The sequence below is a fragment of the Gavia stellata genome, chromosome 1, assembly GCF_030936135.1.
Source record: "Gavia stellata isolate bGavSte3 chromosome 1, bGavSte3.hap2, whole genome shotgun sequence".
NCBI classification, from domain to species: Eukaryota; Metazoa; Chordata; class Aves; order Gaviiformes; family Gaviidae; genus Gavia; species Gavia stellata.
In genome coordinates this window covers 45,409,023-45,433,424 of record NC_082594.1, presented here as the reverse complement: position 1 = coordinate 45,433,424, position 24,402 = coordinate 45,409,023, and the positions used below count along the sequence as shown (strand labels likewise).

The window sequence follows — 24,402 nt, the reverse complement described above, 5'->3', positions numbered from 1 at the left end:
GCATGCTCTGCCCTACCGAGCCCCTCATCCAGGCTGAGCAGATGTCGCACAGGGCTGAGACCAGTCTGGTTCTCCTTCTCGTGGAAGCTGGAGTGGAGAGGGCACAGCTGATATGTGCCCAGGCCTTGCCTCAAAGTGAGGTTAGCATCTGTTTTTAGCAGCTGCGGGCTATTGTTAAGGTGTAGCCGTAAGTCTCTCATTTAACTACAGCTAGGGAGGAAGGTAATACAGTCTGAAGGCTGTAAAGGAGGGACGTATGGTAAGGTGGATGGGACTTTGGATACAAGCTGGTCAATACCTGTTGGCCCCAGGTCCATGCATTTTCCATGGGGTCTTTTGCAAGGCAGGCAGAAAGCGTAGCCAAAGAGCCTGAGCTCATAGTGGAGGGGCCGAGGAAGAGTAAAGGTGGCAATCTCAAGGACAAAAACGCAATGCTGGGACACCATTTGGGTTTGTACAGCAAAGAGCAAAGCGGCGACTTGCTGCACATCACTGGCTCTGTGCTGGCCGTGTCAGCCAGCTCTTGCCTGTCTTCCTGGGTCACTGGCAGCGCCAGGAAGCTCATACTTTGGTGGCCAAAGGTAACCCTGCATGTTTGCCGCAGGGTGAGAGTGTGTGAGCAGGCTGTTTGTGGGGAGCGGCCAGCGTGCAGCAACTTGTCACCGCATGGCATGTTGTTGGTGTGTCGCAGCACTGAACACAGTTCAAGTCTTTAATAAACATACCGTGCTCCCCGGGAAGCTCTGCTCTACGTATCTCTCAGAAAACACAGGATCGGTATAAAAAGACCCACTACGTATTTTTAACAGTGTTACTGAATATGCCAAGGGCCTTTCCCAGTCTGTATGTAGAATGGAGGCAAAACACTTAGGAGGTCGTGGGCAGCATTCATAGAAAGGAAAAATAATCCTGTGTTACCAGGGTTGTTATAATCCCTGTCGCATGCAGCACGGATGACATTCAGGAGAACTTGATGGCCATCTACTGGCGAAGCCCCAGACTTTGTTTTACTTTGCAGACTTTTTTCCATCGGAGAGACAAGCACTTGGCCATGTGTGAGTTGCAGAGATGTGTGTTTTCACTTCTAGCTGGAAAGAACACAGCGGAAGTTTTGTGTTGTACATCACCGTAAACGCTCACATTGATTTCATTCATTTCACCCTATGAGCAGTACTGACTACAGGTGTTGCAGCTGCGTATGGAGGCAGCCAGCAGTGTCCCAGGATTTCTGTTTGTGTAATGGTTTCTACGCTGATATAGAAATTGCAGTGTTTTTAGAAATAATGAACTGCAAATAAATAAATGTCAAGCTGAAAGGTCAGAACCCAGTTTTCTTCTTTGTTAATTTATCTTTCAAACTTGATGTATCAGCAGTAACTTGATACATCCTGCAGTTTGCCTGGGATGTTACCTGTGGTATCAGTCCTATTGCTAAATCCACCTTGAGTCTTAAAGGCTGCGTGAGATCGTGGCTGTTAACAGGCGAACTGACAGCTCCTTGCCTGGGCACCCCGGCAGCTCTCGGCTGCTGACGTGTTTCCAGGTCTTCACTCTGGGCAGTCTGTGAGGGATGCTTACCGTCAAGAGAGGCTGCTAAGATATGGTGGGGTTTTTTTAATTTTTGGTTTTTTAATTTATTTTACATGATTTTAAAACACATTGTAAAAAAAAAAGAAAAAAACTCAGTAAAAAAATAAATACTTGTGAGTTCCCTGTCATGTTCATTCTCAAAGTCTTTGTCCACCATGGTATCATCAAACAGTAGTTTCTGGAGCCCTGTGCTGACCAGAGCCACCTGGCAGAACCCCCATGGCCTTTAAAAAGCACAAAACATGGTTTTGAGGACTTTTTTTATGTCTCTGTGTGTGGTCATTGTGGGTTTTTGTAGAAATTGCTTGAGAAAGAGGAGAGTGTCCCTTTACTGCTGCATGGCTAAGGGAAAGAACATCAGCAAATCAGCTGAAAGTTACTGTGAGAGGGACTAACCTCAGGAAGCTCAAAAAAGCACCTTGTGCTCTTTTTAGGGCTTCCTGTGGTATCTCTGTTTAAAAAAATCACACAGCTTTTGTAAGGCCAAAACAAGACTGGTGGTATCAGGTAGGATCTGGCTCCTTTTCCACCCGTGAGCGTGTCTGCAGTGTAAGGGCCCCTTGTGCCATGGGGGTTAGCGTGGCACAAGATCACCTTGGAAGCGTGCTCTCACTTGCCACATGAGTCCCTTCTGCTGTCTAGTTTTGTCGTTTAGCCTGCGTTGCTGCAAAGGGAAGGCATGAGGTTACATTTGCTGATTCCAGCTGACAGTAACCTTTCTGCTCGACGTGCTGAGCAAGCGATGACTGTGAAGCTTGCAGGGGATGGTGGCAACGCACAGCACCTTCTGTGGCTTAGTCGGTTATTTTCCCTGGCGTGGAATAGGTAGGGTGCTTCGCCTTTTAGAAAGAGAGAGCAATCCGGTTAAAAGGCAGCGGCATTGATTGTGTGCCACCTTTGCAGCACCGCTTTATGCCACCACCTCCTGTATAAATACTCAGGAAAGCACAGAGCGGTTCTCAGCAGTGAGGTCACTTGCTTGTACATGACAAATAGCTTTTTACAAGGTGCTGACTCTGCTCAAGGTTCATTTTGGCTCGGGGCTGGAAATTGCAGCAGCATTATAAGCTTGATCCTCCTCCCATTTAAACGAGCTGTACTATCCAGGATCTGAACGCCCTCTTACAAAATAGGCTTTTAAGACCGCTTGTAAATCACATGCAGCAAAAAATGATGCACAAATATTTAAGGATAAAGATTTTCTGGTTTTGAGCACTGGATTTTGTACCTTCAGTACTGAGCTTTTAAGATTTGATTTACATGTTTGCTTTTTATTTTAGCTGGTGTGATGTTTAAAAAAAAACAAACTGGAGTAGCGAGACCGTTCTTAGTGAATCATCTAACCCAAGACTTTTATTTGCCCTGAGATGCAGCTACTTAAATGCAATTCCTAATCCATTTCTGTGACAGCTAAACATATCTGTATTCCTGTCACATAGTTCAAGTGCTGATGTGTCTTAGTCTCTTGGGGACTACTTTTTCCTACGTTAATGTTGGTATTATGGCCCTCTGTCCATTTCTTCCTCCATTTCAGATATTCCCTGTATGCCCATTTACACACATTATATTACAGGCAAAAATAATTAATCTGGAAAATCTCTTTGCCTGAAGGTGAAATATGAATATATATCAAGTGTTAAGAGAAAAGGAGGGCTGTCAGAAAGAGAGTACTCCATTTTTTTCAAATAGTGCTTTAAATTAGGGTGGTACTGTAAAAATATTTAAACAAAAAGAAAAATGCGTAATTTGAACTACCAGAAGTTCAAGGCTGAAAGGTCTGTAATGCAGTGAATTGGCACATCAGTGAAATCACATGCTAATGGTGCGAGATGCTTTATGCAAAGTTTTAACCCAATGTAAATAGTCCTCAGCAAATTCTGGAAATCTCTAAAAGTGAAGTTTATGGCAGAACAGCTATAGCTGTAACAGCACTGGCTATTGTAACAGAAGGTTGAAGATTGGTGTTGACACAGGAGCTTCTCAGCAGATGCATCAACATCAGTGTTTCGTTCAAATGCCTTTCTTAGTATCTTAGCTTCCCCAAAGGTTCGTGCTTGCTTCTTCTCGTGATCAGATGCAGTTTCTTTTCCTCTGATTCATTTTCATTTGACAGTCAAAAATTCTTTCAGGAGAACCAGGAACTTCCATCTTAAGAGTTTCAAAGAGCTGGCTGATACATCTAGATCATTTACGTTCGATGTCAATACACACAGGAATGTGGGGGAAGCCCCAGAAAGTTAATGAAGGCTAATGTTGTTCCAGTACTTAAGGTGGCTAAACAGACTAGTATAACAGTAGGTGAACGTGACTGCTGTGCAGTATAACCATAATGGGGTTGATAAGGCGATCAATTAAAAATGATTTATAGCTGGGTAATATAATTAATGGAAGCCAATGAGGGTTTGGATCTTGGCATACCAGCTTGATAATAGTTTATGACACAAGTTTATCTAACCAAGGCAAGTACATGGTTGTAGCATGCATTCTTCAAGTATTAGACTCAGTATATACTGTATTTATAAAATAAAGCAATGTGACTTCAACATTACTTTTTTATTTGCTTAAAATTGGGATAACTGGTAGGCCTTAGGATGTTGCTGTAAATGGAGTATCTTCGCTGAGCATAGGCATTTCTGTGGGGATCGTTTGCTGGCCCTGTGCTGATGAACTTTTTTATTTATCAGTGGTCTGAAAGGAAATAAAATTAATTGACTTGCAGGTGATAGATTGAGAATTGTTAAATAATTAATGGAAAAATCACTGCTGCAGGGTGCTGTGGGTCTCTTAGCAGTCTGTATGCAAGCAAACAACAGATGTTTGGCCAAATGTGAGGATCCATAGTCCAGATCTGGGTACTGGAAACACTTTTTCATAAAAGGTTTCATGATTTTTATCTATTTAAACTTGTCAAAGAGAAGTTATGGAGGCTATATATAAAGTTGTTTAGAAAGCAGGGTTCAGTGAGCTTGGATCTGGACATGTATAAAATAGAAATAAAGCTCAGATGAAGTCAGGCTACTTCATTACTGGAGCAGTATTTCAGGGATCGTGGTGTTTTCTCTGGCAATAAGCACTTCTAAATCAGGATTTGAATTATTTCATACTGCAAAATACGCTCAAGTTCAAGCACAAATTGTTTCAAATACGTGCTGTGGACTACATTGTAGAAAAGGAGATATTTAATTAATTGTTAAGGTCACTTCTGGCACAGTGATCTATTACAGCTGATCTTTTGGGGCCCAGGGTATACACCATGCTCTTGCTTCATTTTTTGCTTCTGTTCTGTTTTTTAGTTCAATTTCACCGTTCAGTATCGAGAGCACAAGGCGTCAGAGAAGGTCTGAGTCTCCAGACTCCAGGAAGCGGCGCATCCATCGGTGTGACTTTGAGGGATGCAACAAAGTATACACAAAAAGTTCCCACCTGAAGGCTCACCGGCGGACGCACACAGGTAAGACTTTTCTGGCACTGTGTACGACAGTTAAGACAAGCAGGTTGCTTTCTGCCTGATTTACGATGTATTGAACTCGTTGTCCTACACTAAGAGCCAAAGGCCTGTACCTAAATAACAGAGATGTCTGCAAGTGCATCAGCATCGGCACTCTGGTACAGATCCAAGAATGTGCTTTTGAATTGAACTTCCCTGTCATCCCTATGTCGCAGCACAAGAGCGGTCTCAGCACAAAGCGGACTCCTTTCAGATGAAACTAAACAGAAAAGTGGCCTCCAGGGGCATACGTACTGTGCTTCAACGAACAACGGGTGTTCATTGCTTGGGACCAACCAGAGCTAGTCCAAAGAAGACCCTCAAGAAGAGCATGTAGTGTGGACATGGATCTTCAGCACCATTTTTTTCACTCTACAGACTTGATCCTATTGAGCTGCTACTCGCTTTTACAGATGTAGCCTTTGAATGCTAGGTGCCACTAGATACCTTCAGTTCAATTCAAGTGTAAACGTAAGAGCTCAGTATTTCTTTCTGGAGGCTTTCAGAGGCACCTACCACATACTGCAGAAGAAGTCAGTCACTTTATGAGAATAGGTTGCACTAGGTCCCTACAACAGAGATGCAAGAGAGGTGCCTGGATGAGCTGGGTCCCATTCAGTGATGATAATACTTAACAGTTAATCAATACTTGGTGTCCTTATTAACTTTATGGGCTGTTACTACTCTACATGACAGGCATGTAAGGATAGCTGAAGCAGTGATGTGTAATTGTTGTAATTGTATTGTGGATAAACTCAGGAGCAGCAATTTAAAGTCATCAAGAACAATTTAAAAGGGGATCACTTGGATGGCTAGAAAGACAGTGGACAGAACGCTCTGAGTTTCAGTGCTGTTCCTTATTCTGCTGCTGATTTGCTTAAATTAAATTTACTGATCTCTGCTCTTAATGTACTCCAGCGTTCTTGTAACTCCTTAGAGAAAAGATGGTGTTTATCCAGCACGTAGTTTTTCTTTGCTGAGAATCTGCTGGCGCTTTCTGTGGTGTGATACAGTCTAAAGAGTATGAGATATTATTTTAAAAAATTAAGTGATGGCTTCTCCATTTCAAGTGAGGCCACGTCTCCATCATTCTTTCCAATATGTCTTTTGGTTGGTAGGACTTTTGTTGAGAGGAATACTGAACAAGGCTCCATCCTAATACCCCTACTAAACCAATTTTTGTAAGGTAAGAGTCCCTTCCTTAAACAGTGGAAATGTTCTGGTGATCTGGGAATTTCATTATGTTTCCCTCCAGGCCAGTTTTTCTAGTTTTATCATATCTTCCTATTAATACTTGTGCTTTCTCTTCTCTCTTAATTTATCATGTCTTGTCTTAATTCTTTTTTCCTCTTCTGTCTTCTTTCCTGTCTTCAGTGTGGTCTTTCGTCCCTGCCCTTCTGATATATTTTATATACCTTACCCTTTCACTTTGTTCTCTGTCATTCTTGGTTTATTTCTTTTATCTCTATCTAACCCTAATCTCTCCCTTTCCTTCTCCCTGCCCTGATTTCTAAGTTGTTTCCCTATTCTTGCCTGTAGCACCATTTGAGCATTTTATGGCTGTAGCAGATTAGAAGGCAGAGAGCCCAGCAGAGGTGTGAAACAGGTAGACCTTTTGGTTTGAACCAAAAATACCACTAACGTGCTTTTACCACAGGGAGGTCATTCTCTTCTAGCCTGCAAGACTGGTGACCAGCGCACAAGTATAAGTAAGCACCACGTAAAGAGCTGAGTTACAAAACTAGATGTGAACAACCTCAGAAATGTCACACCCAAGTTAGCCCAGAAATAACAGAAGGCTCTTCTCAGTCGTGATGTTTTAAATCACTGAGAGTCACATTTGTCATGATTCTGTAATTCATTAGTGATCTCATGGCAGACCAGCGCTTGTGGGTAACGCACCCAAATCAGTGTTAGATAGTGTGCACCACTGAATCTCAGGCCGTGCACTTAGGGTGCTCAAAACTAGGCACTGAAGGCTTGAAATGCTGTTGGTAATTACAGCTTTTGCAGTTGTAACTCTCCAGCAGCATGAAGGGAGTTTCTGTACCTCCTGTAATCGTAGGATCCATCTCCTCAGCCTTGGTTCCCTGGCAGCTGGTTGTCTAGGCTATGCTATCTGTCTGGGATCTCTGGGTAGTCAGAGAAGAGGGATTGGCACCTCTGGGGCATGTTATTCCCTCTTCAGGTAGACCCAGGGATTGGCTTGCAAAGGTGCTTCTCTTTCACTGCTGAATACAGAGGAAGCCCGGATACCTACCTGTTAGCTGGCTGAAATGAATCCCCACCCCAAAAGGCAGCTGCCTGAAATATTTTGCAGTCATGTTGGATGTTGGTTTATTCCTTCAGGGAGAAAAGAAAAATAACATCGAATCAAAAACCTTCATTAAATGGTCAGCTGTTAACTGCTTTATATTGTCATGTTTTTATGCCTGCTGCAATATAAGAAGTAAAGTGTAGTCTAGAGAGAAGGTGGGCACTGAATTTAGCCAATGGATCCAGTGAGAAAACCTGTATTGTGCTGTTAAAATTAAATGTGTTTTACAGAACACTTTTCAGGTCTTGGTAAGAAGTTGGTATATTCAGACTTAAATGTAGCATTGGCCATGAGCATACTCTATGTATTAATCTCTTCTTACATTTATTATCTTGGCCTTTACTTTTGCTTCAGGCAAAGAAAGTTAATTATTCACATATGACCCACAGTAATTAGTGCAGTTTTGGATAAGTATAAATGAAGTATGACAGCTATGCACGCAAGGGTGAGCAAGTTTCAGTAGGAAACTTTCTGAGAAAAGATCGCAGAAACTCAGCATTGCATAACCTGGACTTTTTTTTTTAGGCAGGCTGATCTTGCTGACAATTGTTTACCTAAGCAGGATGTGTTTGAGAACTATTTTTTTTTTTTTTCATTTACTATATATGCATAGCCATTAAAACATTCACAGTTGTTTGGATACAGGAGAAAAAAACAATGCGGTATTTTGAAGAACTTTGTTGGTTGGAAAATATACTTCTTTTAAACTTAATTAACAACAGAAACAAAATATTACAGACCGTAGCAGTTGCATTTAATTCTCTTAGAGTGACCCCTAGTTTTTTTTAAGTATGCTATCGTCTAGCTGCCCAATACTTCTCCCAGTGTCCTCAAAACTTGGTGTACTGGTAGGGGCACGGATTCCACTGGGGGGCGAGCTTGAATTACACATCCTCTCTCCAACTAGAAAAACTGCAAGTGAAACCTGTAATAGTCAGAGCATTTCATAAATCACAAGCACTGGTGTTAAATTTCTCTTTCTAGTATCAGCTTCTTGTTGTTGTTTTGCCAAATCGTCAAATAAAGCTATCAGGAGGTATCGGGTGTGATGGAGAGCCTTCGGGGCTCGCAGGCAATCTCGCAGCTCAGGTTTATCAACTCTTTCCACAAGGAGAAACTGTGAGAAATTGGCTCACTGGAGTTGTGTTGAGTTAGTTTCTGCTTCAGTGAACTTTAAGAAAATTACTAATGTGTGACTCTACAAATGAGTAATCTTTAAAAATGGGAAAACCAGCAGCCCTGGGTTCCATTACTGGTCTACCTATGTCTGCGTTGTGCTCGGCGTAGGTGCTGGTGTCAGCCTGGGGAATGGGGAGAGCTGTAACTCCTGTTACCCATGAGCTCTGCACCTATGCAGCCCTGGCGGGACTCACCTTCTTTAGTTTGCTGCTTTTACTTTGAAGATGGAGAGGGAAGCAACCATAGCATTATTTTATGATCTATAATGGCTATCTCAGGCCTTTTAGGTGGTACTAAAGTTGCCATTGACATTTCCGGTAGGATAGCTGAGCAGTGCAGGCTAAGTAACACTGGTTGCTTCCACTGTGGTTTTTTTCCCTTCATCAAAATGTCATTCTAAAAATCCTTACATTTATCTTAATGAATTGTTGTTTCCTTTTCTACTAGCCCTGGTTTGTGAAAGATCTACAGACTCTCTTCCCTCTGAAAAGATGATGAAAATCTCATAGGTTTTATGTAAATCGAAGAGGCAAATCATGCCTTCTGTTGAGAGGCTGATACGGGTTATAAAAACTAGACTTTAATAACTGATCTGTGAAGTTGGTGAGACTGGAAATCATGGGTCTTTGAAAACTCTAAAATGCGTTAAATAATTTCATTGTTTTGGCACAAAGCAGGCATATATTTTCATGCCATAAAATTGAGGACATACGTCTTGACGTCCTCTCTAGTTGACTGGATGTTTCTGAAATGTCAATGGAAAACTACAAAGTAGTCAAAATTGTTTGCAGTTGCCCTGCAAAATTTCACTTGACATGTCATTATTTTTCAATCATCTGTAACTATAATGAAACTAAGTTCGTGAGCTAGTTGCGGTGAAGGTGGCAGGACGAAGCCATGCAGTCTGGCCATTTATCAGGTCAAATGCAATGCAGTAAAGTCTCAGGTGAAATAATATGTTTCATGTGTATATTATTATAGTGTCAATCAGCTTATTAGTTGTGGATAAAGGGAGTGAATGGAAAGATGAGAGGATAGGGGAGTCTGTTTTAGGGAGAGAGTAGAAATGGAAAGAAGAGAAGAGAAAGGAAAACAAGAACGAACAAACATCCAGGACCCTTTGGGCTAGTTGCTGTAACAGTGCAAAGGAGACATTAGAAAGCGGACACACCTTTTGGATAGATGACAGTGATCATACGAAAAACTCACAAACCCTTTTTTATTCATAGTGATTTCAGTTGCCTTGTTAATGCATTAAATAATTAAAAGCATGATTATCAAAAGATGGCAGGTTTTGGCTGTCAACAGAGACACTGCAGGGCAGAGGCTGCTGGTTGTGGGCGATGTCCTGGGGCACGCATGGGGTGGTGCACCCAGTCATGGACAAACTGTCCCACTGGCTGACCACGCAGCTAAAAGCTACTTTCACTTTTCACTTAGCCTGAAAATCCTAGTGTGCAATATTCTGTTTTAACCTGAATTGTGGGCTTGTTGGTACTAAAGCTAACCTTTGCATATCATGATCCAGTTTTCACAGACATCATCTGTCTCCTTTTAAATAGGGACAGCATGTAAATTCGAGGCATGTTATGTAAACTGAAGAGGCAAATTATGCTGTCTGTTAGGGGGCCTGGTAGAGAACACAGACGTGAAACATGTATAATGGATAGTACATGTGGAGGAGATTTAAAGCTCTTCTCTTTTTCCTAAGTATGCAGACTACACTGGGTGGTGTGAATGTGTCTCAAAGCGGTGCCTAGCATGGGGACTATGACCTGAGAAATCTAACCAACTATGTAGTCAGTTAAAGGGAAATTTGATTTGTCTTGGATTTCACATCTAAAGTTGCTCACACCTAAATCCAGTTGTAGCTCATTGTGGCTACCCTCTTACCATATGGAGAAGCCCAAGGAGTTTAAAACATCGTGCAAATCATCCTGAAGAAGTTAATAAAGAAAGAAGATGCCTGCTTTAAGGTTATATGTGAGACATAATTTTACAACGTCTGATACAGAAGAGATGGCTCCCTGTCTCTCGCCTCCGCAGGATTTTCTTTTATTGTAGGAGTGATCAGCATTCTGTATTTCTGTGCAGCCTTATTTCAGTCATTGGTTACTAATTTCTGGAGGAGTGTGGCAGACTGGCTGTCTGGGGTCAATGGCAGCAAAAGCCTGGGACTTCCCAGTTGGCATGAAGTGGAAATGGTTTTAGTCTGTGAGCGTAGGGCATCGTATAGCCACAGCCGTGGCTTTGCTCCTGCCTCCGAGGGGTGGAGGAAGGCAAGGGCTGTAACCAGAGCACCTTCTGTAGGGCTCAGATACTGGGCTGCAACTGCTGCTTTTCATCCCTGAGCCCCAACCAGCACTGGGTCTGAATCACTCTTCGTGCCGCTGCTGCAGAAGATGCGGCTGCTTCATCAGGCACTTACAGAGGCAGGCTGAATATAGCCCCCAGGCCAAATGAATTTTTTAGTGTTTGGTGCTTTGTCCTTGATCAACGCCTATATAATTCCTGAGAGATGAGAGCAAATACCTTTGCCACAGATGTAATGAAGCCTATTTGTCAGTGTCAGGGGGTCTTCAGCGGCGTTACGTGGAGACAGTAAACATCTCAGAAATGCGGGTTTGTACCTGAGAAAATGACAGCATTTCCTCCCTGAGATGTTCCTTTATAGCTGGGTTGAGACACCACCCTAGGAGAGAGAGGGCTAGTGAGTACATGGGTATTTTATTTAGTCTGTGCTTTTTCAAACATTGCATTCCTCTCACTCACTGTTGCTCCATATATTATTTTAATATGAAAGGGCCCCTGTCATTAGTCTTTGTTCACATTTTCCTTTGAGCAATTTCAGAGCAGACTTAAGAAGTTGGAGACACCAAAAAAGTTATTTTTGCTCTGTAGGTTTTAAAACTCCATTCATTACCTGTTGTTTTCTTAAGGTCTGTTTAATGACTTTTGCTCTAGCTATAAGTTCCAGAGAGATATTTACAGGTTTGTAATCCCTTCTTTAGGCAAATATTGGGAGGAAGCAACATTTTTTTAAATAATCCTTCTGGATTTGACTTGAACTGTGTAGATTTTTGGCCTACTTTAAAATTAACACCTCTTTGTCACCTACACTTCAGACTCGCTCTTCAAAAGCCCAGCTTTTCTTTCTCATGTCCTACGTGCTCCCTAGGCCCTTATCCCAGAGCTCTCCCTCCTCCACGTAAATCTGTCGGGTGAAAAAAGCTGCAACAGCAGGTTCACATGCTGTTCCAGAAACTGGGAATTTAAATAAACAAAGCCAATTTAAAAATTAATTTGCTTTAAGTAAAATAGGAGGTTCTGTTTGTATTGGGTGATGCTTTTATTTTTTAAGAAATACTTTCTTTTAGTGTTCAAAATTTACTGCCAGTTTCAATAAACAGTAGAGCTTTCCAATGTGGAAACCAGTATATTTCATGGAATTCTTCACTTCCAGCTTTTTTGCTCTTTCTTCATGCAGTTTCTATTTAGAAGATAAACATATTATTTAATAAACAGGGCTGCTGAAGCCTCAGCCTATTCCCATTGATGTAACTGGGTTCAGATTTCAGGACAGAAATATATTTAAAAGCAGATGTCTGCTGGTGCAATATGTACCAGGGTATAAAGGCAGACTCGCCAAAGCCACCACAGGCTAGTAAGGTGATGTTCAGAAATGGTAACCTCTGGATGTAGTGAGATAGTTGTCTGAGTCCAGCTACTTACGGGCAGGTGTCCATACCACAAGGAGCTTGTACATCCAGTTCTCTTCCAATAGCTGCTCTGTGGAAAGTGAAATGATTTCATTTCTGGCGCATTCTGCGAGCTCTGAATTCACCTTACACACGGGCAGTCATTCCTCTGCATTGTAGGTCTGATGCTGTGCCGATATGGAAGAGTGCCCACGTGGTTATTCGAAGGCATGTTGATGGGAAAGCAAGTCTAACTGTGTCTGTGATTGCTTTCGGTCTCTAGGTTATGAAAAATATTTGCAACGGTGCCCCTTGACTTCGTAAATATGGAGTGCATATGTGTTTTGTCTGTGTGTGGCACGAGGGAATAATGATGATTTCATTATGCAGAATAAAATTTTCTCTAAGTAAACCATTTAGTACTTAATATTCTACCTCCAAAGAACTGCAGTTCATCTAAGGTCTCAGGCATGATTGTGGTCTACCATGTGTAGCCCTGCAGTGGCATGAAGGCGAGAAAGACCTCTCTACTCCCATTCCCTCCAAAATGCTTTCCCAGATGTTGCACCCAGACCTGGAGGAGTAAATACACAGTACAGGGTTTCCAAGGACGTTAACTCTTGCAGCTTGCTCAGTCCCCGACAGAGGGAACAGGATAGCAACTTGCTACTGAAATGCCCGTTCCTGGTGAGACCCTATGTCTTTTGGGAAGTGTGTCTGGAGTTGCTCATGCCCGCCCTGTCCTTTTCAGGGCAGCCTTTGATCGGCGCATGCTCAGAACTGCAAGTAAGCTTCGCAAAAGCCTTTGTTTTAATGTTTCGCTCAGGTTTTCTTTTTTTCTGCTTTCTTTTTTCCATGGCTTAAAAGGAAACAAGAGGTAGAGCCTGAAAGCTAGTGTTTTCAATCTTCACTTTTTGCAAATAAGTAGGTAGAAAACTGGGGACATTTTACAAAAACGTCTTGTTTCGTGGGAAAGGAAAAAAATCAGATGACACCTATGTAGGGCAACGGATTATTTTCTGCACTTCAGTGTTTTCTCCACATAGGATATGAAATGTAGTGGTATCTTGGTCACATTAACTCTAATGATCTTTTCCCTTGTCATGTGTATTTTTGTCAGTTAATATTTTTCTTCAGTCTGATATATATTTATTCTGCTTTTTATGGTGATATCAATTGGTATCTCTTCATATGGGAGGTTTCATTCCATTCACAACCATTTACTTAAATGGGAGGTGGGTTTTTTACAGCTCTGTTTCTGCAGATAGCCCGGCACACCAGGGTCCCAGCCTCTGCTTGAGCCTGACTTCTAGCACAGTGCAAACAAATAATTGGTTGTGCAAAACTGAGTGAGACAAAGCTCATCCCTTGGAGCGTTTTTGTTGATTTTTATTTGTTTGTTTATTTCTTTGGGCATTTGTTTGTTGTTTTGTTTTCAACAGGTAGTGGAAGGTTTAACTTTTATACTGAGAAACATCAGTATTGCTCTTGATGAACATGGTGGAGCAATCCCTGGAGCATCCAGGAGGAGTGACGGTAGCAGAATCAGAGGCAGATGGAAAGGGACGTGTCACTTGTTTGGCATCTCCCTTGCAGTTATGGACCACAATGAAGGAAAGGTGTTTTATTTGGAGAGGCCAAACTAAAGCCCAGGCCTACAGCACCCCAGGTAAAGAGAGTTAGTGTGCAGATCTGCTGGCACCCTCCGTGCAGTTGGTTGCTGATGAAAGTAAGGATCTGTTGCATCACCTTTCCCAAATAGCTGTGTGAGTGAAGGCTGCCGTAAAAGGAAAAATCTCAGCCTTCCCCACGGCACTGGAAATTTGATAGTCCCATATATTTGCTGTGGCTGGAGGGAAGGAGAAAACTTCATGCCATCTTCCACTATATATATATATATATATATGTGTAAATATAAAAAATATGTATGTTAAGTGTATGTATATGCTCTTAACATATACTTAAATATTTATATATATACCAAATCATGCAGGAAAAAATTATCAGAAAGAGTGATAAAATGCTATTTGTCATCTACTGTTGGGATTTGGTCTGGCTCCTGAATTCAGGTGCACAGGAAGAGGCCTTTTACCTTTCAAAAAATTTTATTTTTTCTGGTTTTACAGGAACTAAAATTTATCTTTATACATCAGCAATGCCCTTGGTAATGTACGTAACTAATCCTTGTCCCAGAGCGTTAATTCATTTGTATCTCACATAGTACTAGGTATGTCCCATCGTGGGGCAAAGTCTCTGTACAGAAGCCCAAAAAGAGAAAATGTGCAAGAGAAGTTTCTTGGATTCCCCCTCTTCATTTCTCTCCTATGCGTGCAGTGATAGAACAGGGCTGAGACCAATGTAACGCATTTGCCTTCTTAAATTATGGAGAGTTGAATTTTGTGAATTGGGTCACAAAGGCTTTTTTGCTGGGATTTGTATTAAAATAGCGGCAAACTGAGGCAGCTGTATACCTAGAGGGCCATGTGGGGCAATAGTAGGAGAAGGAAAGAGATAAGGTTGCTGAACTAGTACTGGTCTTGCAGAGGCGAGTGAGAAGAAGGGCCAGGACAGTTAACAGGACCCAAGCTCAGCAGCTGAATGAAATGAAAAGATAGTTGTGTGTTGTGATGTGGGAAAAGGACTCGTGCCTGAATTAACAGAAGTGGAGCTTGTAAATAATTGGCTCAAGAGTTGTCAAAAGTGTGATGAAGTTCTGTCTCTTGTTTTAGAGTGGAGGTTGTCACTGTATTTTTGAATTGAAGAAATTGGTTTGTTCCCAGTTTTCACATGAAGAAACCATGTCCCTGTGCTTTGCCTAAGTCAGACTGAGAACAAGGAATAAAAAACCTGAATTTCAAGACGTGTCACAGGCAGCACAGTATGTTCCTGTTCTGCTCGTAGAAATTGTTTTTCCAGACTTGCTCAACTGATACAAAACTTTAATCTCTTCCCAGAAAGATATTTTATTTGCATATTTTGACAATACTGAAACACAAAAGTCAAATTCACTATGTTCAGCAAAGACATACAGTGAATCAGTAACTTAGAAACAGAGATCCCAAATGACCTTTAGAAAGACATCTAAATAATTGAATTGGATTTTTGCATCAAAATCATTGAAAATATTTCAGACTTTTAAAGGGATGAAACTGAGATCTAGCAGTTTCATTACAGAAGGTAAGGTGTTCCTAATAGCATTGCTATTCACTTTCTCTGCCGTTTTGGGAAGGTTGCTGATGCTTGCTGTGTTGTTTTTCCCACCTGCAGAATGGACACGATATTTGTTACATAGTGCTATTACGAAGACAGACTTTTATGAAGGATTACATTTTAAAGAAAAGCTTTATAAGGCACTTTGAAGTTGGAAAGTGCTTTATAAGTGCTCTCATGTTTTTTCATTAAAAAATTATACTAATAAAAATATCACACAAAACATAAGAGTTGTCATTTTTCCCTTTCCCCTGTGTCTAAAAGCTAAGCTGCCCTCTTCCTCTGGGAGTGGATGCTCATTATCTGTAAAAAGATTCTTTTCTGCCTGAAATTGCTTATTTTTAGTAGAAATGCAAAATCTAATTAGCCATCATTTGTGGTTTTCAATTTATGATTTCCCCTTCCAGAGTCCTATCAGTATGGGTACAGTGTGACTATCCCATATGTTTCAGAACAATTCTGGTGTTTACATGGGACCTGAAAACAGCTGACATAAATACTACATCTTATATGTATTGCATAATATCCTGTAGCATAAACCAAACCAGGAGTCACCAGGAGATGTCCTCAACCCTGCAAAGCTGTGGATCTGTTGACTTTGACTAGACAATTTAACATCTTCAAACACAGGCATAGGCATGCATTCTGGATTATTTGTTTTCTTTCAACTTGCTGGGGGCTAAATCCTTAGGGCCTCACTCTGTTTTTATGTGGGGAATACTCCTCCAAGAGTAACGGCAGTAGAAACTGAGTGTTTAAAGATGTGGCTGTAGATAGCACAGCTAGGCAGGTGCCACCTATTAAACTGTGCAAGTTTGACTCCAAACCATTGCATTTTGTGAATGGAGTGAGGGACGGCATCTCCCCTGTGCTCCCACCCTCCCAGTCTGGAAACACTACACAAACCTATAAACCAAGTTTCGTTTCCAAGAGATTTCTAACGTTGTCCTTCCCAAAAGTGGAATTTCAGCTTGACTCTTTCACAGGGTGATGAAAGCTTAAATACAGAAAAATCTGACTAGGTGGCTAAGCCTGTACCCCTGAACAGTCCCTTATGTGTATTTTCTAGTTGACTTTATTTGGAATAAAAATGTTACCAGTATTTCAAAATGCTGAGTACTGTTGCAGGAAGAGGCTACAGAGAAATGATGTAATAACTCAGACTCATGGTGAGAATTACATGTGTGGAAAAATTGGATAGATGGGAATGTCTAAAGAGGACACAAATAAGAAGGGACATGGCACTCACCTGTGATACCAGAGAATGAGGTGAGTTTATGCCAGAGGAAGAAATTGGTTTAGAACTTGATCGCTGGGATGTTTTCGGTCCTGGTAGTAGACAGCTTTACCTCACCGTTACTTAATGAGATGGTTGCCAAGAGCCTGCTAAACTGATGAATAAATGAAGCTTAAATAATACACAAATGAAAGGAGCTGCAAGTGTGCAGGGAGTGCGTAGGACATCTGCAGTTGCAGTAAATAAAGTTCCTTGCCTAGGGAACGTAAGCCCGGCTCCGTTTTGTTGAGCTCCGGAGCAGTTTCCCCGCTGGCAGAATAACCCATAACTATTTACGTACCGTTTTTGTGGTGCCTGCCTTTGAAGCATCTGGCATCAAATACCATGATACCAGCTAGTTGATGGGCAGAGGATAACTGCCGAGGAACATACCACATGGGAAGTTCTGCCCGGAGTAGAGCAGACCCTAATCCCTTCATCTGTTACATGGCATGGTCTCCTGCTGGTACCCACATAGTGGGGGGGGTTAAGGAATATGTGAATGTCATTGGGTTGCAAAGTAGAAGTCTGAGAGAGATTTATTTCCGTGGGTGAATAATCTTCCGGATGTTAGAGTACATGAATAAGGATATGGGAAGACAGATGATAAGCTGTGGGGAGGTTGGAAAATTTTGGAAGGATTGGCTGAACAGTGGTCATTATGGCTGAACAGTGGTCATTATTCAGCATTATTAATTCATTATTTGCTTGAGTTTAGGGAGATTTAATGAGTAACCATTGTAACTATGTTCTTAAGTGCTTAAGTGAGAGGAGTCATGGTAGGGTAGGAAAAATAATATGGTAAAAGTAATTAAACTAATTTGGATTGTGGCATCTGGACTACAAAAGGCAAGGTTTTAGAGGGCTCTTAGAAATAGTTGTTTTGTTAATAGAAGATTAAAAAAATGACTAGTTCCATTTGGGGCGTTGAGTCATACCTTTAAAACTTCATAATTAACTTCCCCAAACAATAGAAAATACTCATTTTGTACAGGGAACTCTCTAGAAGAACTTTTTCATGCTCCAGGGTCCGTCTTGATCCATGTAAATACCTGTCATGGCATACTGTTCACTGTACATATATTGCAAGACAGACCTGCGAAAAAGCATCAGAATACAATTTCATTGTGTTTTGGGATCTTTCTGTCAGGTTTTGGGACAAAACGATAGAGCTCTCAAAAGACAGGTGCAAAAGTAGAGGGTCTGCTCCCATGAAAAAGCTCACAGCTTCAGGCATTTATTTTTAAGTGGGTAGCTTCTGTAAGTCTAAAACCTTACAGATTCAGACGATTGAACTAACTAACAGACCTCATGTTAATTGCTTCAGGTTCTTAGTCTCTTTCTGCGGCTCTCTTTACTACTGTTTTCCAAGAACTGTCCACTGTTTTGTCTTCTCCTTCATTCCCATGTTTCCACTACCCTGGGCAAGACTCACACCACCTGCTTTTGCTCCTTAGAGCTGAATGAGAATTTGAGTGTCTGGATGCACAACAGTAACTCTGTGGTCCATGCTCCAGTGGCTGCTGAGCCATGGAAGGAGCCAAAACGTGCCCACACTTTGAACCCAAGAGTTTCTTAGACGCTTAAGCTGAAGTGCTCGCAGAGAGGCAGAAGTGTCTGAGTCAAAATGGTTGAGTATTTGACTTTAACTCCAGTGCAATCCAGTCTTGAAATGGCAATATATATAAAAGCACTGGGGCTAGTTCCTTCCTATTAACAAACTAGTTTTGTCCACGTCCTCACTCACTGCTTTCTGGGTTGCCCTGCTACGGTCCTGCTTCTCTTTGTTGATTGTACTGAGAATTTCAGCTGTGAGTGCCCAAGCTCATCAGCCAAAGCTGGTGTGTGATATCTGACACCAGCTTCCCATCCTCTAGTAATTCTGCTCCTGCTGGTCCTTTCTCCATCCTTTGAACTCCTGGATCTTCCATTTTTTACTGTAGTTCTGATAGTCTCAGTGGTCACTCTTCACGTCTGGGATGTTACCAAACAAAAAGCTAACAGTTAGTATAGTATTGCCTAGGAAGAAGAACATTTTTTTCCTAGCACCTGTCCATCCACAGATAATGTGGGTGTTCAACCGAAAAGTAATATTATTATTCTTCCTCTAAAAATTAGGTTTGCATAAAATGTTATTGATCAATCTTAATGAAAAATTGTATCTTTCACAGTTTAGAGTGGCTTTTTTAAGGTGCATGTGAGTGAATGTCTTCAGAGTAACGCTACTTTGCCTGTTTTTTTCCTTTATATGCTATACACATACATTTAATTGAAAATAATGAAAGGTCTTCTTAGGTTGAGCTTTTAAGAGCGATTTTCCTTCAGTGGTGTAAATAGCTTGAGAGGAATGTGGTTAGTCCTGTCTCTTTCACATAGTTCTATAGGGGCTGGGTAAGCAGGACTCATTGAGGAGGGAGGCTGGAAGCAACACCTGGGAACTCCAGCGAGTGACCCACACTCACGTCGTTCCATCAGCTGACTTTCATTTCTTACCCAAAGTGGTACTGTTTTAATGGATGAAGAAACTATTTCTGGTATTTCTCTTTCACCAACTGTCCCTCCCTGCATCAGGTTCTCCATTTGTCTTCTGCCAAGGGGAAGAAGAGCTGGGATTTGTGTACCAAAGAGGCCATTGCAGGGGAAGGATCTCGGGGCAGGGGGAGACTTAGAATTTCAGATGCTTTTAAATAAGGATCCAAAGCTTAGGAAATAGCTCCTCGTTTTGCTCTGGAAGTCTCCGCGGTCAAAGAAACCAACCGGGTCAGTATCCAGAGTCTAAACAAAACCAGAGGTTTACAGTACGTTGAGATTGGACAGGGCAAGCACTCCACTTGGAAACTGTGGCTGTGGTGTGATGACACCATTAGGATAGACCTGCCAAGTCAAATGAGGAGACTGCTGTATTTGTCCGGTGCTCCGCACCAACTGTTTGTGGCAAGTGTATGTGTGTAAGACAGTTCGGTGGTGAATCTGAACACGTTTTGTAGCACTTTGTCATTGGCAAGAGCATGCAACCTGCCATCTGCCGTGTAGCTTGTGCCCATCCAGCTTGCAGCAGCTGCCGGATTCCAGGCGCCCAATGCTGCGGCTGCCCAGGGGCAGTGAACACTATTTGGTGCTTTGTGCTTGGCTAAGGACTGTAAAATTATCTAGGCTGAGTTGCTGCTGGTGCAGCTATGTGCTGTGGTCACCTCAGAGCCTGGATTGCTGGGCTCTCCTCACAGCAACTGTTTCCCACCCCCATCTGACATCAAAACTGCAGGACAGCCCAGATGGTGCACAGAAGGTACCAACTCAGGGAGCTCAAATGTTGCTGACAACCCTGCTGACGTGCCTGTACAGCATTCGATTTCCTTATAGAGGCGCCCATGGCCATTTCAGCTGGACTTTTCAGGGCTGTTTGAACTTTGTGATGATACTCTTACTCGGGAATTTTCTTTTGAAACCAAGGGCTCTCAGCAAAGCATTTATTGACTTTTGAAGAGATGCATGGAGGGAGGTGCTGCCTACGACAAAGCAAGTGTTGTGTCACTGGTTCATGTAATTGAAATAGTTTCTTGCAAGCTGTTCATGATTCATAAGAGATAATAAATAACTGAGGAATGATTGTGCCTGACAAAGGAAACAGTTGTTGCAGAGATGCTCTTTTGTTGTCCTGGTTGTGATTAGCTGGTTTCAGAAGGGGAAGTCAAAGAACATTTTTGACACACCAAAGGAAGATACGTACGGACCTCACACAGTTTCCCTTCCTCCGTTTTGATGCATGCTTGACTGGGGGATCAAGGTAACTGCTGAGGGCATTTTAACATGTAGACATTGAGGGCTGGTGATAGAAATCACAAATAAGTATAGCCTACAAACGTGGCAGAAATGGGGGTTTATAACAGTTTGCTTTATAAAAGCACAAAATCCAGATTTGCTGTATTAATCTCCTCTGACATGATATGACACAGAACATGGGGCATGCATCATGCTTAACTATAAATAAAAAGCAGAGGGTAGGATTTTCCAAAAATCTACACTTAGCCCGAGTCTGATCTCATTGAAGTAAATGGGTATTTATCAAGTGTTGTGCAAGTCCCATGGCTGAGTACATTTAAAAATTGTACACCGTTCCTGATAACATCTTACACACAAAATTAATTTTACTGAAAGTAAGTGCAATAAATAAAGAGGGCGTTTTGCAGATTGAATTTTTATGCTTAATCGTAGTTCATTTTTACCAGCTTGCTAAGCAATGCAGTGTTGTTTACAGAAATAATTAGAAACCTTCATAAACTTCATAAAAATAATTGGAAGCTTGTGGCAGCCTGAAATATCAGGTAATCTGGCCGTTTTGGGAGAAAGTGTAGCCTGACGAGATGAGGGTAGCAAACTTGTATGGTAATCATGAGAATAATTACACGTCCCTGCATCACCCCTGCAAGGTAGGATCTATATTGTTGCCTTAATCCTGTTGATTTTCTTAGTCATGTGAATGCCACAGGAATGATAAATCTTAAGGCCCTTTCCTTATATTCAGCAGATTCGGTACCTTGTAATTGTGTAATTTGGCCTAAAGCAACCCCTAGGCAGTGGGTGTTCATGGGAAGCGTGAAGAGGGGGTTGTGGGGATTAAGAGCAACAAGGGGAAAGTCACCACCTGTTTTTCCCCCCCCTCCCCTCTTTCTTTTGTCTCTCCCAGGAGAAAAACCCTACAAATGTACCTGGGAAGGCTGCACCTGGAAGTTTGCTCGCTCCGACGAACTGACGAGGCATTACCGCAAGCACACGGGAGTGAAGCCATTCAAGTGTGCAGACTGTGACCGCAGCTTTTCCCGCTCAGATCACTTGGCGCTCCACCGCCGCAGGCACATGCTGGTTTGAGAAACGCTACCTGTTCCAGCCGAGTTTAAGAGCTGGGTCTCTTAACTACCCGGAGTGAATTCAGCAGGGCTGAATCCCCCTCTACAGTGTTAACAGGCAGGGCTTTCCCTGATGTCTGTAACAAAAAATAATAACAGAAATTTAAAAAAAAAAAAGCAGGAAAAGAAGTGCCACTCTTCTCCTCGCCATCTGAAGTTAACCCCGTCTGCCCCTCAGCATGGCTACTCCCTGAAAGTGTCATCACAATCACCTGGGAAATAGCAGCCGAAATGCTACAGGAATGGGCATTATTTTACATGCTGCGTCCTTTGACAAAAAGTGTTTATAGCTTGTATGTTTTCTCAGCTGTCGGACATTTTGTTCCTGAAAAATCACTGCTGATTGGAGGATTAGATACGACAAACCGATGATGATGATGATGATGATGATGATGATGATGATGATGATAGCAAGACCGCTAGACCTTTATTATCCCATCTTTTCCCCTTATTTTGAATACCATCTGGCCGGTGACAACATTACGCCCAGGCTGTGCTACAGACAAGCTGTGTGTGAGTAGGCAAGAAGATTCTGCTGGAGAGGTCCCGCTGTCAGAGCTGAAGGGTCACTTGAGCAGACTTTTGCAATAACAATGGTGGCATTTTAATATTGTACCACAATTCATCATTATGCCCTAGAGGACACCAGCCATTTAACCTTTTTCTTTTACCTTTTTTTTTTCCTTTCTTTTCTTTTGTTGTTGTCGTTGTTGAAGTCTGTAAAACAAACAAGGGGCAGCAGCATCTCTGCTGAAAGTACAATATTAAGTATCTGTATTTTACCATGGACTTACTTAGAACCATTTTCTGATTTGTATAGAAAAAGCCCATCTGAAAACTACTACCCCATTCTCAGAGTGCAGTTTTCTTTCATGCAGGTATCCTCTTCCCCACGACCAGTGTTTGAACACAAGGAAATAGTCAGATCATATACTCGCTGGTACCAAGGTTAGTGGTGTAGCCATTCATGAAATGAAATTGAATGTACCAACAAAACAAAACAGAGAAGAAATGGCTGCATCTCTTGCAGAGAAAAAGCAATAATAATTAAAATGGCTCTTGAGATAATAATTTACTCCACACCAACAGAAGGGGGGGGTATGCAGAAATAGCACGTAAGATCATTTAAGTTAATCTTTCTGATGGTTTCACTGACCTGCTAAGTACCACAATTAAGGACTTTCATTTCCTTCAATGTAATACTTGTGTCTGGAAAGCAAGATAGATAAAGGAAAGAGCTGAATGTTGAGGAGTCAGTGGATGAACTGTAAGTAGGAAGGTGAAATGGTTCTGCAGTGGTGCTCTGCAAGACATTAGGTTTCTCCCTGGGAGTTAGGGAATAACAAGATTTTGCCAGCTGTCTAGTATGATATAAATGGCCTTTTATATGGGTACCAGTGGCTGCCCCTGCTGGGATTTTCAATCCAAGCCTTTTCAGATTAAATAAAAGGAAATTCTTGATCATTCCCATACAGCCCTATAATTGTGAACCAATTTGTGTTAACTGAATTATGTAAGAAAGAGAGAAACTCTTAGTCATCAGTTGTTCATGCAAACGGAATAGTGTTTTTCTGTTTTCTTTCTTCACAAGGATCTGCCTATTCAGCTAAATTTGACAAAGAGGAGGCTTGGCAAGATTATTTAAGTGTTGAGATTTTTATAGATTAGAGATAAAAGATGTATACGTAAAGTTCTTTTGCAATGCATTTAATTATGAATATTTGGTTCCAGGAATTGCACAGATTAAACTTGTGATGCCGCTTGTTCATTTTTAAATGTTTGACCAGTCTGAATTAATTTCTGGTTCCTGAAGTAACCGTAGTAGTGTTGGAGGGATTCTGAGATCGAGGTAATCTTAAAGAAAAAACAGCACAGAGTACCCATACAAATACTGAAAGCAATGACAGTTAATTGACGATTAATATGACTGGGATAATACTTTATAACAGCATTCACAGGCACCGGAGTTGGATTGTCTTTAAATATATTCTTAACATTCCCCAGTACCGGATAGTTTATCAGCTCTCTGAAAGAAGAACTTCAATACTCTTAAAGCTCAGGCTCTCCTCTGCTGAGTGATCAGCAAGACATTGTTCACAGCCATTGTGGGAAAAATGCCTCTATCAATTCCCATTGACCGCGTTGGTAATCAGCTTCCACAAAATTCAGCAATGTTTTAGTATCTGGCTCCAAATCGGGAATGAAGCAGAGGCGCTAAGTGTCCGTGCAAAGCATGAAAAGGCTGCGACGGATCAGGGCTTCTGCATAGGCCATGAGGCATTGCGGGGCAGCAGAACTGGGTCTTTACCAGCAGCATTACTGCTGTTGGTTAAAAAACTGGTTGTCGGTATTGTGTGTGAGATGGTTCATGGATTACGTCTGAGGTCTGTCTTTTATGTACTTCAGTATCATCCCCTTAAATGGATCTGTCATTCTCAGCGTTTAGGGAAAGAAGTCAGGTCAGGTAGAAGTCAATTGATAAAATTATTTTCCTGCCCAAGAACATTTTACCAACTAATTACTTGAATAGCAGTAATTCAGTTGAAGAACCGATGGCATACAGAATTCCTTTCAGAATCTGTGATTTTTTTCTCCCATAGAAAATGAAGTTTATTTGACCAGAAGCTCTTAAGGCCATTCTATTAGCATACAAGAGGAGCAGTGAGAGATATCTTCTCTGATGTTATTCACAGAGGCAGGGTATAACTGGGAGAGAGACCCGTGTCCTCTTTGGGCTTCCT

The 24,402-nt window shown here is 41.7% G+C and overlaps 1 protein-coding gene across 1 annotated transcript in view; it reads left to right on the top strand.

Annotated features, from left to right (window-relative positions):
* Window positions 1-8,549, top strand: part of KLF12 (KLF transcription factor 12) — a 134,716-nt gene extending 126,167 nt beyond the window's left edge. The window contains exons 5-6 of the mRNA XM_059818127.1: window positions 4,884-5,041; window positions 8,407-8,549. Of these exons, the coding sequence (XP_059674110.1) occupies window positions 4,884-5,041; window positions 8,407-8,549 (301 nt within the window). The remainder of the gene's footprint in view (window positions 1-4,883; window positions 5,042-8,406) is intronic.
* Window positions 8,550-24,402: the final 15,853 nt, after the last annotated feature.